The sequence below is a fragment of the Scomber scombrus genome, chromosome 4 (genome assembly GCF_963691925.1).
Source record: "Scomber scombrus chromosome 4, fScoSco1.1, whole genome shotgun sequence".
In the NCBI taxonomy this organism is placed as follows: domain Eukaryota; kingdom Metazoa; phylum Chordata; class Actinopteri; order Scombriformes; family Scombridae; genus Scomber; species Scomber scombrus.
In genome coordinates, this window is record NC_084973.1 from 18,665,432 (window position 1) to 18,681,998 (window position 16,567).

Sequence of the window (16,567 nt, forward strand, 5' to 3'; positions counted from 1 at the left end):
CAGTACATCACTTTACATTGTTGAGAGCTTATTAACACCGCACCAAGGCCTGATGTATTGAATTTCATATCACCATTTTTCTAACATTTTGCTGTAGAATCCCATCATGGTGGCACTTTTTGTATTAAATTATTGTTTTCCAGTTCCATACAAGGTATTTTTACTTAAGTGTACACTATGTACTAATGGTGAGACTGTATTACTTTGGCAGTTAGTATACAATAAGTTAATGTACTTTAGCATGTTGTTCTAACAAGATGTAAAATAAAGGTGAGTGTGGAAGGATGTTAGTAAAAGTTTGGATCTGGAAAGTTTTCTAATAAAACAAGTCAGTAAAATACACAAAAAAGCTACCAAATTATTTTGCTGCCATTTTAAGTATAATACTTTCCATTGTGACTATATTAAATATTAAATACATGGTCAGAAGTCCAAATATACAATAATGTGCAGTTTAGACATTTGGGATTCCCCCGTAAACTTGGTCCAATTGTAGAACTCATATCACACCTACCTTGGATTTCTTATAGCTTCCCATCTGATTTACAATTCAATTTATTGTCCTTGGGATCCCACATTGAGCTCTGCATGGTCAGACCCCTGCCTACAAAAGTGATTTACTTGGTCTCTAGTAGAATGGGTTTTCTCTTAAATCTTTTAAAAACTGTGAAAGTGAAAATCATTTGATATGGTTGCCCACAATACTTATTGAATACTATAGACCTTTTATAATGGCACCTTCAAACTCATCTTTTCTTCAGATTTCTCTTTTTTTTAAATTAATTTTAGGAACAGGAGTGAAGTTTTTGGGGAAGCATTACTATGAAAAAATAGGTAATGCTGGTTGCCTTAGATGTAGTAGCAGTCCAGGAATGTGTAGTCAGGGACGTATACTTGTATTTACATTAATCAGTGGTAACATCAGCTGATTGTTCTGCTCTGTTACATTCTTCCTGGCAACAATGGCATCCCTCTCAACCCATTCAAGTCACAAGCACTTGTGGTTTGCGAGGTACAGCGCTGTGGATAGATGTTGGTATAAAGATAAAAAGGAGGATGCTTTTAATTATGCAGTTATTTTATGCTGTTTTCTTAAAAGTGGGTACCTCGAAAAACGTAACAAATTTAATAATTTTTGCTAACAAGGGGAATGTAATTAATTTCCATACCCTCTTCAACTGGCGGCTCATTGCAAACATAGAGTGGCCTCCACCTCAATACAAAATCACATAAAGTGGATGCACTCCAATGATTCTGATCAGATTTATCCCCACTGAGGCCATTTCAATCACATTAGAAATAAATTCGCATGCCCCACTTTTCTTTTGCCTTTTCCATTCAATTCAGCCTTGAAAAATTGGTTGGAATACCACCTGATGCGTGACTTCATGCATGCTGCGGTGCTTCTTTTACCAAACAGAGTAAAGTTTCTGATTTAAGGTTTAGGTTTCTTAATGTTTTCCTCTTTTTAAATTAGTTTGAGTTAGTTTTAGTACATACTGTAGTAGGGCTGCTCAGAAATGGATTGGTTAGGCAACATATTTTTTTATTGTAGGTCATCACATTGAGGTCATATAGGCAATTAGGCATGTCCAATCACTTGGCATTGAACTTGTGGCCTAGATAGAGTACACTATTATCTCTCTGTTTGGAAGAGTACCTATTGTACACAAACCCAAAGTAGTAGGAAGTAGGTTAAATAACACTATAATTCCCAAAGTCATATGTAAAGGTTTGAAAATAAATCACAGGATCTGTAACCTTTGCAATGAACCATCTGGTAGATCAGTATTACATTTTGTTTGACTGCTAAAAAGAAAGAATAATTATAGAGGAAAGCATTTGCCAATGTATGATTTGAACCATCCATCCATGTTTGAATTAATTTTGCAGTCATATCAGCCAAAATGTATTTGTAGATTAGGTGCCTTTTTGAAAAATGTCAACCTTTGTTTGAGTAATTTATATTGTACTTCATTCCCTCTGGGTGCCGTTGTTCTGTTATAATTGTATTGTGTGTTTTGGTTGTACTTCATAACATGTAATCATGGTCCTGAGTCCATTTAATTCAAAATAACTTTTTTATCTCTTAACCTTTTGTTTTTCCCTCGTGGCTTACACCCATCTCTGTATCTTTTTTCCTGTTTATACACATTCTGTTTTGTCAGACTTGTAAACAAACCATACACATTAATAAAGTCTACATGGATTTAGTCTGATCTGAAAAAAAAAAACCTATCAATCATATGTGGTGACACAGGGCACATAAACATACACACTGTGTACAGCCTTCAGTCCTATTCTGGTGAGATTAATTTTAGAGGCTGACTAATGTAGTAATTGTCACAGCATATTAGTGATTTTTCAGTCTCATCCAAATCTCATGTCAGTAATTTTTGCACTGTGTTTGTGTGTGTGTGCAGAATAATTGTCCTTATTATCTATAAATACCGGTAACTACCCTGTGTTTTTGTTAATTTTCTTTCTATTTCCTACGAGGAAAGGTATTCTGTTGCAGGTTTTATCACCACGGAGGCAAATAGACAAGCTTTTACTTTTGTCCTCATTGACCATAATCATTTGCTTAAATAAAGCCCATACACAGACCTCAACATTAATTACACCTGTAAACTGACTATGACGACGACTAAAACCCATCAAAACATTTATGAGACACGTTGCAGAAATTTTCGGTGTATTAGATATTAAAATTCCCTGAAATAAAAAACATGGCATTCCTCTCTGTTGCTGTATGGAAAATGGTTATTGGCATAATTATGAGGCAATGACATTACACTTTCTTAAAAAAAACCTTGTACTATTAACTATCAAATCATGTTGCATGTATTATGAAAACGTGTATGAAAGTGTTGCATAATGTGTCTTGGTGCTACCAGCATCTTCCCATTGTCCTTGATAATGTACTTGCTCTCGGCTTTTCACACTCCACTTCACTGTGTTTTAAATGAATCTCCCTCCACACTCAACAAGTGACTTTATCATGAAGGCAGTATAACATTTTGTATGCTTCCTTTAAGAAATTTGTTTACTTTCATCATTACAGTCATGATGTAACACTCATGTACAGTGTTGTGCTAGTTACTGAAAATGTGTAATTACTTATAGTTATTAGTTACTTCTTTGAAAAGTAATTGAGTTACTTTACCAATTACTGCTGGTAATGCATGCTGCTTACAAAGTAAGTAAGTAGTGGAACAATATATGATATAAAGTATGTTTTGATTGTCATATTTATTGTAGCCTCAAGCACTGGCACACTAGTCAGTTTTAATATTTTTTTGGCAGTGTAAAATAAAATAACTCTGAATATCAGACTTTTGACAGTAATCTCTTATCATAGGACTAATAGATTGGCCTCCTGCACATAGACTACAACTCACAAGTCTATTTTTGTCCTTGATCTCGAGGAGGGAAAAGTAATGTCCATATTTCCAGGGCAGCAAGCTCACATTGCCTGAACTGTCGGCCATTGTATGGGCTAAATTAGTCTAATGCTGATTGATTGATTGAGGTTGGGTGACATTAAATCATAAGATGGGAAATCCGGGGATTTATTTTCACGTATGACACAAGTAATGAGTAACAAGTCGGATTTAAATTCCACTAATTATAATTGTGTTATTTAATTTGAAAAGGTGATTAGTTCATTTCTAGTTACCGCCAAAAGTAGTGGAATTACTTCCAACACTGATCATGTACAGTTTAAATTTTTACTTTTCTGAAATTTGATGTGAATTGAAAAAAACCCTCAGGCTGTCTCAGTGTGTGTATCATAAGGGTGATTTAGAGGGCGACGTTGTAGCTATATGAAAGAGTCAACTCTTATGGTCAACTCTGTCTGTCCTTTAGCTCCCCATGGTTTCAGACCATCATGTTCAGCCTCAGGCCCTCTCTGTCCTTTCCTTGTCTCCATCTCTCCTCTGTTCCTGTCCCCTTTTCCTCATGTCCCCCCTCCTAATTTTTCTCCCTCCCTCATTTGCCCCTCTTTTTCTCCTCTGTTTTAATGTCCTTGAAGAGGTAATGATAGTCTCTCCGCTTGTCTGTCATTTAGTTTCCCCCATCTTATCTCTCTAGTCTACCTCACTTATTCTTTGCCACTTATTATCTCCCTTCTTCTATTCCTCTCATTGTCTCACTCTCTGTCCAGATTTTACTGTGCGACGTGTCCTTTTGGGAAATGAGTTAATATTTTAATGATAACGGCTAGGTCTGGAATCCAGCCTCATTTCTTATTTTTGACCTCCCCATGAGCCAGTATGCAGTTTGAGATCGTCTGGTAGCTCCCTCTTGTCTGTTTAACCATCTAGCCAGGGTCTTTAGAAAACCCAGACAGTGAAAATCAGGTTGGCAGACTTAATCAGGTGGCTTTTTTCAATTCAAAAAATGTTAAACATAATTCATCTCAATTTATTTTATTAGAGGAACTTGAACAGAGGAACTTTAGAGCAATTTGTGCAGTGGACAAATAAGACAAACAAGCTGAATAACGATCACAGCAAGACTATCATACAGATGAATACATCAAGCACATTTTAATGACAGCCACTCTTGCAATCGTTCATAATTTTCTTCTTTTGCTGTGAAGCACTTTGTAACTGTTGTTTTGGAAGGTGCCATATAAATAAAGTCATTTTTATTGGTATGATTATTCTCCTCCTTCTTCTGTCTTCTGTCTCTGTTGCTTCTCTCCTTCTTCCCCACAGTAATGTCCCCTGACAGCACAAGGTCAAATTAAAGTGCTATATGCTCTGGGGTGCCACCATAGGACACACCAAGTTTATCACAGACGTAGAGAGTGGAGGAGATCACAGTCCTGCAGCATACACCACATGACAAATTCATTACGCAAACGCACACACCAGCAAGACCAGCAACAAACATGCTCATAAACGCACATAAAACACTTGCAAACACACACACATTTATGGAAACAGCCAGATGAATACGCACACAGTAACGCTTTTGTATGTTGTCATTCTGTTTGGCTCTAACTATTGCTTTTGCAGGAATATAGTCCCTTAGATAAATCACTGCTGTCTGCAATGACCTGAGTAATGTGTTACATGGTGTCTTGTTTCTTGTATTTAGGATCCTGGGAGAGAGGAGGCCTTGCTGCAACAACTGAGAGAAAAAGACGAGCTGATTCTCAGACTCCAGAGTGAACTGGTAAGATCAGTTTAATTAACAGAGATAATAACAGGCAGGCTTGGGATCTTGTATAATTGTCATATAAAAAAAGATCTGCATTTTTCTTGATGCCTGACGCTCTGTTTGCAGGATCATTTTGATTCTTCTAAACAACCAAATCCCACTTTTTCAAGGGTGATAGATTCTAAAATGACTTATGGTTAAATTTTAAAAGTGAGCAATGAACAGTCAAAATGTCCTCTCGCACTCACATTGATTATGTGGGTGTACTTCATTTTGTAGAACTATGAAGGCTGCACAAAATATCTAAATGTTATTTATTATTATCATGATATTGTGGAATAATCTGTTTTAGGTTGTGGCACACATGTTTAGTTCTGCGAACATTATAAGGAAATTACTTTAGAGGATCTCAAAGGATTTTTGCACAAATACTTGTCAGCTGTCTAACATGCTTTAAAAATGGTTGATGATGCTACAGCTGTCTTTGAGGCGATTGACTGTTCTGATGATGACGATTCAGTGTTTTTTGTACAGGCAATAATCAATGAAACCAGTAAACCAAAATGTTTTCCAGACTACTGGGAAGTCTTTGTAACAAGTAAAAGAAGCAAGATGTTGTCTCACACAAAAGAGTTGCTCATCTAACTTTAGCTCTGTCACAATTTCTCTTTCTTGGTCTCAGTTTTTCTAAACTTTGAAATGAATAATTAAATCAGCTTAGATATTTTTAAATTATTTGTTTTAATGCATATGAATTAAAGAATAGCTGCCTTTGAAGCATGAGTCTTTTCATTCCCTTTTAAGCACAAAAAATCTTTCTTTTTAGAAAGGTTAAAAAAATATCTCAAAGAAGCAGAAACTTAAATTTTGTTAGTGAATTAGCAAAGCAGTGCTGTCAGTTTTCTTTTCATGAGACCACAAACAGCAGAGGGCGTAGTAACAGGACAGCCTGACCACAATAATACTGAGAAAATGAATGTGAGAATAGTTTAGAGTTGGCTGGAAATCACACCATCAATATCACATGGCATGGCACCAGGAAGCCCATCTTTTCCATCTTTGTTAATGTAAACTGCTTTTTCCGCCAGCTTAATGTAATGACAGAATTACTGGGGGTCCAGTCCAGCCAAGTAGAAAGTATAATGTTATTTAAAATTGCCTCTCTAGACCGAGAGGGGAAGCATGGAGCCATTCCCATGTTTGTATATGGGGAATAACCAAATTATACTCATGAAATACAGAGATTTAAATGCAAAATATGTATATTGTGCCGTCTGTGTTTTTTTCCACCCATTTGGAAACTCAGTTGTTGCGAAATTGGTCCATACGGCAACATTGTTTATCGTTTGTCATCTTCACGTCTGTAATTTGTCACCTGTTCCATCAAAGCAATGTAATGCGGACATGATGCCAGGCCTTAGCAGGATAATGTGCCAGTGTTACGGTGGTATTGTGCCAGTCCAACCCACTGACTTGAGTCTCATTTGGCATCTGTCTTTTTGATCACTTTCTGGCGCTTGCACCTGTCTTTTCTCACTCTTCCACTTTTTTGCTCTTTTTTGAGTGTGAGAGCAGTCTCCCTCCCTGTCAGAAGCAGTTCTCTTTCTCTCTCATCTTCCTCTGTGTGCTGTATTCAGTAGTAAGTGCACTTAATGCAAAGTTAAATTGAGCACATTTGTATCCAGACCTTAGACTTACCTAAGACATCAAATTCATGCACCCCGGTAGAATTCCTCAAAACAGAGATGAGTCTGGAGTTTATTCAGATCTGCAGCTTTTTTCCTGCACTGTACCCACGCCAGGAAGGTGCCTTTAAATCTGGTGTTTAACAGTTTTTGTAAAAAAGTGACATATATTTAAAACATTTTAATTGCATTGAAGCATTTCTTGTAGTTAGTTTTACTTGTATTTAATAAATACATGCAGCCCCCTATAATTATCTATAATGTATTTTTCATTAAGCATTATTTAATTTCTTACATGGAGTTTTAAATGGAGTTAATTAAATGAAACACAAGTTGATGACAACGAGTTAATGAAGAGTCATAGAAGATGTGTGACTTTTTTAAAATTACATGCTGGTATTTAGTTGTGGAAGTTTTCAGAGCCTCAGGTTGATTGATTTGTCTGGAGGCTGCTAGATCTGATATTTTTAGATGTGAAAAAGATTTCAGATGATCAGAATCTGATAGTGTTGTGATAGAGAAGGTTATTAACGGGAATTAATTTCACCTAACTGTGCCAGCAACTCTGATATGTGCTTGGGTTTGTGCACAGAATGACAGAAACTAATAATACTTCTATATTAGTCTATTTAATGACTGTCAAATGTATCTTTGCACTATGCGGGTGCACACATACAATCACTCAAGAGTAATTAGAATAAAAAGTTTCCTAAGACAGCTGTGCCCTGTAGTGTTCAGCAAACATTACTCTGGTGTAAAGTGCACATTTGTTCATTTTCAGCTGCGGATGTGGTGCACTTGTGGGACTGACTCAAAAAGTATCATGTCATCCTGTGTGCAATGGTGTGACTTATTAATGTGTTGAATAGTTTGTGGACAACGACGGAGGTCTATGATGGAAAGAATGTCGGACTTGGTTTTGGGCTTTTCATAGGATTTGTTGATAATAGGAAAAATACAGAATCTCACTAAATTTAATCTTTAAGTCTCTAGGTTTGGATACAGTTTGATCGCCCTTCTCTGTTTAGTATCCCTCTCTTATTCTTATATTCCTTTTCTTTCTTATCGGTACACTGTTTCTTCTTCTGCCTCTCTTTCTCTCATATGGTGACATGATGAAGCCACCAAACGACTGTTTGTTTTTCTTTCCCCGCATTACACACAGATCCATCAGTCAGTCTTTAGGGCATGCGGTTACTTGTGCATGCACAACCACACACAGATGGTGATCAGCTTTGTGTGTGTTTGTGTGTGTGTGTGTGTGTGTGTGTGTGTGTGTGTGTGTGTGTGTGTGTGTGTGTGTGTGTGTGTGTCTTCATCTGTTTGGCACTTTTCTCTGACAGCAATGTTCTGGCTCCTGCCACTAGCTAGATTTGATTTGCAGACAAATACTGCGTGTGTGTTTTTATGAGCTAAACTCTGCATGTATCTATTTGTGTGTACTGATACTTGGCTGTATCCTTACTGCTGCAGCCAAAGCCTAACCTTGTTTTTATCGACACCAAATGCCCTTGAAACAAAGGTAATTGTGTCATTGCTTCGATTGATGAAGTTGTGCATTTTGGTAATATGTTGTGCTCGTGGGCATTGGTCAGGGTGTTTACATGTCTGTATGGATACGAGAGAGTCTAAAAATGGAACTTTGCCTACCGCAGATTATTTAAAGTACAGCATTTTGAGGGAAAGGGCAGCTGATAGCCAATGCTCTCTTCGCTCTGCCTCCGTCTGTAAATCTGCCAGTGAAAACCTATTAATTATCTCCTAGAAGGGCTTGCTAGCTCGCTGGCCATCGCTGTCACTTTTTATGAGTTTTCCTCTCTCTGCCGATGCATTTTGTCGAATGACCGTGCTCAAACCACAACATTTAGCATGCAGAAGTCCTCCTGCGCTTTTCATGTAGGCATGGGCATGACTAATGAAAACAGATTTTTTAACTCAGTCTGTCAGCTCACTTTGGATTTAAACAGTACAATATGTATTTGGGTTTAAAGCTATATCATAAATTATCTGTCTTTCATTCTTTTAATTTATCCTTACAGTAAACCCGTCCTTACACCATGTCCTAATTTGGTTGATTAATTTTAATCAAGGTTAATGAATTCCTCAATATTTCATATCCACTGCAACTTTCAACTCATTCTTTTCCCTTACCCATGAGCAGTGTGCGGCAAGCATGTCAGAATGATTAGTGACGTCGTAATAAAATACTCCTGGTGGAAATAGTGCCGGGTGCTTCTTATTCAGAGGACTTGCAACCTCCCTTTTCAAAATAATCCCATAGTGCCAACACAGGAGTCCTCGGGTTCTCGGTCAAGGTAAAAGTGGTGTATTTTGAAGGAAAGGGCCAACTCTTTTCTCTCTACACCTCCGTCTGTAAATCTGCCAGTGGAAACCTATTAATTATCTCCTAGAAGGACCTTCTAGAGGGCTGGCCAGCAGTAGCTGTAACTTTTTATGTATTCTTCTCCACTGGTGCACTTTGCGGAGGCTCCCTGCTCTAATATTTGGCCGTAGAAAATGTCTCCAGCAATTCAGGCCAGTTTTATGACCTCTTGGATTTCCAGGAGAGGGAGCAGACGAGGAAAAAAGGATGAAGGTTTGTTGAGGTTGTGTCTTTTAATAGCTAACTGAGCATACATACAAAAGCTAACAATACTATACATGTTGCGAGTGGAGGCAAGGCTGCTGGGAGAGCATCTGATTTATTTGATGTTCTTTTTTCTATTTTTAGAAAATGGCTGATGGGTGTGTGTTTGTTTTTTGTATGCAGGAGAGTGCCAAAGCTGCCCTGAAGATGAAAGACTGCCAAATGACTGACCGCACAACACAGACAGAAAACATGGGGCCAGAGGTGAGATAACACGTCACTAAATGAGGCTCAGTTTTGACAAAAGCTATCACTGCAAGCCCCTTTCCTCTCTATCCTACTACTTTGTCATCTTATCTGTGACAATGCATTTTATGCTTAGCCACCGCAGCCAATCTTCCTACCCTTCCTTCCTTCTTTTCTTTCCCCATCTCTTTAAGAGCATATTTTCACGATGAGCTAAAGCTCTAATCCATCTTACTCTTTCTAAAGATGTTGTACTGCGGTGACATTCATATTATAGTCCACTACCTGCCCCTCCCATACTTCATCCAATCCCCACAGTATTCAGGGAGGGTGCTGTGCTGCTTCCTACGCCAATGCCCTCAGTTGACATGGCCTCTTTGGCTTCACTAGGGGCTGACAGTATGGGAGCCAGCAGACTTAATGGATGACTGTCTAAAAATGGCTGCATGTAATGAAATCAGGAGCAGCGTTTTTGGGTCTGTTTCTTTGTTTTTCTTTTTCTTTCTTTTAAAGCACATTTTTCATTTTCTCTTCTGCTCAAAAACTTCTTATATACCTTTAATCCTGCTGTGTATAAAGTTGGCAGGAAACATTGTTAAAGGGGGAAAGCTGTGTCATTGTGTGAGCGAGTGGGTGCACAATACCCACACTAACACACACTGACCTACACACACATACAAACAACAGATTATGTTTGATTTTACTCATGCAGTGTCGAGTGCACATAACAGGAGCGTTCCCTCTGTTGGTTTTCAGTTATGGCCTGATGCAGAGTATGTATTGTACATCATTATCTCAGAAGCAAAGATTTGAACACAAAATGTAATTTGCTTTTTGGTACAAAAATGATTAATGTGAGGATCCTGATATCCTGTTTTACAGTGATACCAACCTGATGTAAATGTCTGCATGAGCTGCAGTGCATCTCTGCCTGCACTGGTTCTATAAAATTATAGTATAATTACAAGTCTATCGCTTATAAATTGTTTGGTTATTTATATTCTACTGTAATTATGGCACATAATAGTCTTTGAGAGAGAGAAATACTAGTCTAGTGAATCAAGGCTTGGGGTGCAAAGTGCAGTCAAGTGAACAATCTACAGAGGACAAAGTGGTGCGCTTTTTATATTCTGTGTTGAGAGGGGCACGGCAAACCAATAATGCCCATACATTATCAATGGATGTTATGGAGACTGCTACAATCACTACAATTACACTGCTGTGATTCTGGTCTATTGCATGAAGCTTCAGGTGTTATATTGGCCCAACCCACTTAAAACAAGAAGACGGCCGATGGTCCTGAGCGTGTTCTCTGACTTAGCAAGATAAGAGAATATTTAATTGTTTCCATATTTTTCATGGAACTAAATAAATCTTGCTATTAAAGCTCATCTTGACAATATCAACACCTCCAAAGCCTGTCATGATTTCTAGTCTGGCAGGCTGTACAGAATACCAAACCGTGACCGACCCATTTCATATGTACAATTTTTCTGGTTATTTTGCAACAACCTGGAGCTAGTGGTGGAGCAACATATGATTACTGTATTCAGAGCGGATCTGGTGTGTGTATTTACTGCTTCACAATGCACAACACTTAAATTAGAGACTGTAGATGGTACACATACGTGCCGCCCTCAGATGGCAGTTAAGGGAGTTAATCAACTGAATGGACAAGCTTTCTTACATACAAGCTGTTGTGGATTAAAGATGGTAATGAGAACTAGACAGTAGACGTGTCTGTCTACTGGTCAGACAGAAAATAAGTGAAGAATAAGTAAACCATATATACAGTATTGAATTTTGATTGTTTCGAGACACTTCTGTGTAGGTTGTGCTTCCATGAACGAAAATTATAGAAACAGCACAGATCTTGGGTGCGCTTTCCACAGAGAACTGTCGAGTGGATCCTCATAGACGAATTGTGCATGGCAAAAAACATAGTAAATCCTGACAGCACAATTGCAGTGCACCGCTGGATTGCGAGTGACACTCCCCGTACTATGCCTGTGTTTTTTCTGATGTTCACAGCGAGTCGCCAAAACAGGTGCAGGCGAGGAAAACATCTCACTATGCATCATAAAAATGCCACTTTCCTGGCTGTGTTCGCATGAAGTTACAGAACTGAATCCTATAATTTTACCATAACTGTCATAGTCTTTCTTTTATCATTTTTTTTCTCTTTTTCTGCACTTTAAGTTTCTTACTCTATTCTCTCTTGTTCTTACTCCCTCACACACACACACACACACACACACACACACACACACACACACACACACACACACACACACACACACACACACACACACACACACACACACACACACACACACACACACAGCCATCAATCATCAGTACAATTTTCATAATGCAACCTGAATTGGCCTCAGATAATTGCGTGCTTGTTGATTCTGGAGGCCTGAGCAAATAAAGGTGTGGGTTTGTGTGTGCATTATGTTTGTGTGCAAATTTGTATGCCCATGTGTTTGTCATTGCTTGTGTGTCTGCAAGTGTGTGTGTAATTGTTTTGAAAAGCAGCCATTAGTCCTGGCTATATACAGCGAAGTCAACAAAAGTGCTGTTGAAAGCGTCAGTGTAACTTGCAATATTGCATTCATGCCCCATACAATATAATTCACTGTGTATTGACGTTGTTTGTATGTTTTTATGTGTTGCCACATAATTCACACATTAGTGTGGTGATGCAAATAACAGAGCATACATTTAGTTGAAGTGTTTGTCTAGACATTTTGGACAAAGAGTCTCGATTATCTGACTGAATGGAGGTTACAGATTAATAAATTGCTTGATACTCTTAACTATCGTGATTAATTTTTATTAATTTCATTAAAACACATTTCAGACAATCACCTTGATTTGCCTCACCAGGTGGGCGGTGAGAAAGATGCTCTGATATTGCTCCTACTGTGAAAAAGAATTTCTCCCGAGGAGAGATTTTAATTTTGGAATATCCACTCAGTTGTATCACCTCTCTGAGGTGGAGTGCTTAATTAGCTGGTAAATCATTTGAATTCAAGTAGTGCCACTAAGTGTCTCATATCTTCAACAGGTGGATAAACATATTAGTAATGTCAGCAGTAAATAGCAGTAATAAATGTCAACAGTAAATAGCTTTTTTCAAACAGAATAAATCATCTATTGACTGGGCGCCATCACTCTCTAAAATTATTAGGTATTGAAGTACCTCCCAAACCTGTTCACTGGTGTCTTGGCAGGTGCAGAGTGAGCTTAGCTTCCTTAAACAGTGTGTCCAACTTTAGGAAGTCTGGCCAGTCCTCAACCGTATGGCTTCACTATCTATTATAAGACCAGTACCTAGCTATAGAGTCCTCCATATGCTCAGGCCCCTTGAGTAGATGGGCTCTTAATTAGAGGAGCAGCTGGCTGCCCGCTAGCAAGCTAGGCTAGCAGCACAGGTGACTCAACTCAGCAATAGCTTACAGCATGTGCGGCCTGATTTTAGCCCCCCTTCTCCTCCCCATATGTGCATGCCTGTGTGTTTGAGTGAGAGAGACAGCGAGAATGTGTGTTCCTGTGTGTCTAAGAGTGTGTGGGACACACTGCGGCATGGAGCAGGCCTATATAGGTTAGCTACCCCAGTGCATCGAGGACAGTCGGCTAGCAACAGAAAGTGTGTCTACAAGTGGGGCAGCTATTTTCTACTGCTTCTGCCACTTCAAGAGGTCGACAATCTCCCTCATCATCTCTCCGTATTCCTCACTCTCCTTCTTTTCTGGAACGGCCACCTGCTTTTCCTCCTTTTTAGTTCACCTGTTTCTGTTTACCAATCCCTGAAAGTGTAGAAGTTAGGTTTCAGACATTTCTCTCATCTCCTCTCCTCTCCTCTCCTCTCCTCTCCTCCCCTCTATTATCAGATCCTCTCCTCTCCTAGCAACTCCTCTTCACCACTCGCCTGTCACCCAGGTTTAGATTTCCAGGGCTCCAGGAATCCATCAGGGATTCTCTTGCCCTGGTTTCCCCTCTTGTCGGACACTCTCCACCACACTCTGTCCCGCAAAAAACAACTTTGGGCCAACTTATTTCAAAGTTCCTCTGTTATTCTACTTTAACAGGGCTAGCGTGTGTCTTGCTGAGTACTAGGAACAGCAAGAAAAGGAAATGTTATTCAATTGCTTGAGTATTTGGTACACTTGTTAAAATTAATTGTGTGCTCTCAAATGAGTGTTTGGTTTGTTTTGTGTTCAGGTCGCTACATGTTGATCCGGTTAGTTTCACAGCCATTGTTAAATGGAAACTGAAATGTACTTGCTATCATGAAAAACTGACCATTTTGTATTTATCACATGCCTTCTGTATATTGGAATTTGATCTACAAACATATTTTGTCATCACTGTTTTTTCTTATTTTAGTTTTTATTTATTAAGTATTTATTTCAGTTAGTGAAGAGGGAATGTAGTACACATACTGTAGTAAACACCTAAAGATGATTTAGGTTGTCAGTAATTTTGACCTGTATGAGCAATTACTAAAAAGCAGTGAGACACTACATATAATATTTAGGGACTTCGTCAGGAGTGCTGCTAAGACAGGCTCATCTGAAGCTGACATGTGGCTGTATAATGAGAGAGCCAAACATGAATTGAAAAGTTTGGACTGACCCCAATTTCTCTATTCTGCACTTAAAGATTTCTTCTCTTTCTGTCAGTGTGCCAATGCAGAAATGGCAGGTAAGGTGAAAGGGAAACTGAGAAAGAGTAAGACAGAGAGAGAAAGACGTGGGGGTGGGGGTTTGGCTGAGTATAGTGAGAAAAGGCGAGAAGCTATTTTATGTCCCGCAGAGACTCTTAAGAGCTGGAGGTATGGTGGCTGTTTGAAAGTTTTTTAGAGGGGATTTAATCGATTGAGATTGCTTTCTTTCAGCAAGCTAATTTCATGGGCATTCTTAAAAGGAACGTTTTATGGGGGGAATCAAAAGCTCTCGATGGTTAGCTCATTCTTGTTGCCTTTCTCGCTGTCTTTCTCAATCTCTTGCTCCGTCTTCTTCTATTCTCTCTAGATTTGTGCAACTTTACTTTTCCTCCTCTCTTTTTTCTCCCTCTTTCTCCCTTTGCTGCATTCCCAACCCTCTTATCCCCTTTCTCTTTAGTAGCTTCTGAAAAGAATGAGAGGAGCAGAGGGATAGTTGTGGATCGTTTATCGTCTGTTTTGTGGGCTATTACATTTGAATGGAGAAACATTTAGGTGGATCAGGCAGATTTGTTCCTCTTTGTCTCTCATTCTGTTTTCCCCTTTCTTCTTCACTCCGAGATGGAGCACCTTTTCTATGTGCAGAAGAATGATCTATATTTGGCTGGTTACTTTATTTCATATAAAGAGTGACAGAAGAAAGTCAGAGCAGTCTTCATTCATTTGTGTAGGAGTGGGAAAATGTTTGTCTGGGCAGTTTGTCCCTATAACTCACATACAGGACCTGAAAAGGATGGATGGGGCACCAAATTGTTGATATAAGTGAAAAGAAAATTACTTATTTTTTGCTGTTGCTACAGTATTTTATAAGAAAAGTGACAAGTGAATCAACAATGACTTAAAATACAATTCAATTGATACAACCAACTATACCCTTTGTGGGGTTTTAGACCAGACACCATGGTCTAACATAACTGCTTACAGCTGTGGAGGATAAATGTGTGACCCTACACAAAGCAAGATGTGATTAAGATAAAGGACCAAGTTTAGCCTGCTGGCATCTCAGGCCTGTGGAGGATGCTCCTTGAAAATTGTTTTGGACAAAACAAATTTATGAAGAAAGCAAGCACAAAGAAGCAACCTTGCTGTTTGAAATCGACTGTGTGCTAACTGTGTCGAAACACAGCTGTTCATTTTTTATTTATTTTTAAAGCTTTTTAGCCTTGTACTTCGGATGTTATCAGTTGTTTTTTGCGCTTTTTGTAGTCTTGGGTCCTTCAGTCAGATTTGTTGGTTAGGTCGTCATGTGATACACCCTCACCTGGCTAATAGTTGTCTGTTCTTCATCCCTGTGGTTTTTATAATCCCAGGGATGGTGGAAAGGGAAGACAGCAAATGTGATCACAATTTGTAAACAGTTTGTGAGAGCAATGCTATTGTTTTTGGTCAATTGCTAAAGTGATAGGGTACTAAATATACAGTGTTTTCACTACAGGGGCACCAAGTACCTTTTGGGGAACTCAAAAACTAAACCTGTTGTTGCGACCAGAGATACAAGTGACTAAATTTAGTTCCTGATCAATAGTTTAAGGTGTATAAAAAGTCCCTGCTCCAGTGGTAAAACTTTCCAAATGTTCAGGAACTTACACAGCGGTGTTTGGAGGGCTGACCATTGCTTCTTTGTCTAACACAGACACTCCTGAAACTACATCTTGTGTACTGCTTCATGCTTAAAGCAAGAAAGTACTCTAATGATGATATTAGGATGTCAGGTGGGCGTGTGTCATCGTTTGTTAACATGAAAAACAAAGTTAGGTTTTGTTTGTCGGCATCCCAGCGAGGAGGTGAATAAATCAAGCAGCAGAACCTTTGTGTGAAACAGGGCTTAGGTGATAAAATAATGACTGCTACAACACAGTGCATCATGTTTCTATTGGCAGATTGTGCACATCTGCTTTGTCAAGTTGAACAACGATGAACTCTGAACTGAGTCAGTTGGACTCAGCTTGAGATCACACCGAAACAGGAAATTCGTCCATTGTGAAGTGCCAATAGAAAGAAGTATATAGGAAAAAAAGTCTTAAAAATCCTCTTTTTTCTAAATCAGTAAGCATCACTTTGATCATACGTAGTGTAATATAGACTTCAAAGAGTAGATAATCCCTTGCTACGTCTCTACAAATGCTCCTAAACAGTTAACCACTA

At 38.7% G+C, this 16,567-nt stretch overlaps 1 protein-coding gene across 1 annotated transcript in view; it reads left to right on the plus strand.

Moving 5' to 3' along the window:
• Positions 1–16,567, plus strand: part of ccser1 (coiled-coil serine-rich protein 1) — a 138,267-nt gene that overhangs the window by 77,725 nt on the left and 43,975 nt on the right. The window contains exons 9-10 of the mRNA XM_062417320.1: positions 5,110–5,187; positions 9,628–9,708. Coding sequence (XP_062273304.1) covers positions 5,110–5,187; positions 9,628–9,708 — 159 coding nt within the window. The remainder of the gene's footprint in view (positions 1–5,109; positions 5,188–9,627; positions 9,709–16,567) is intronic.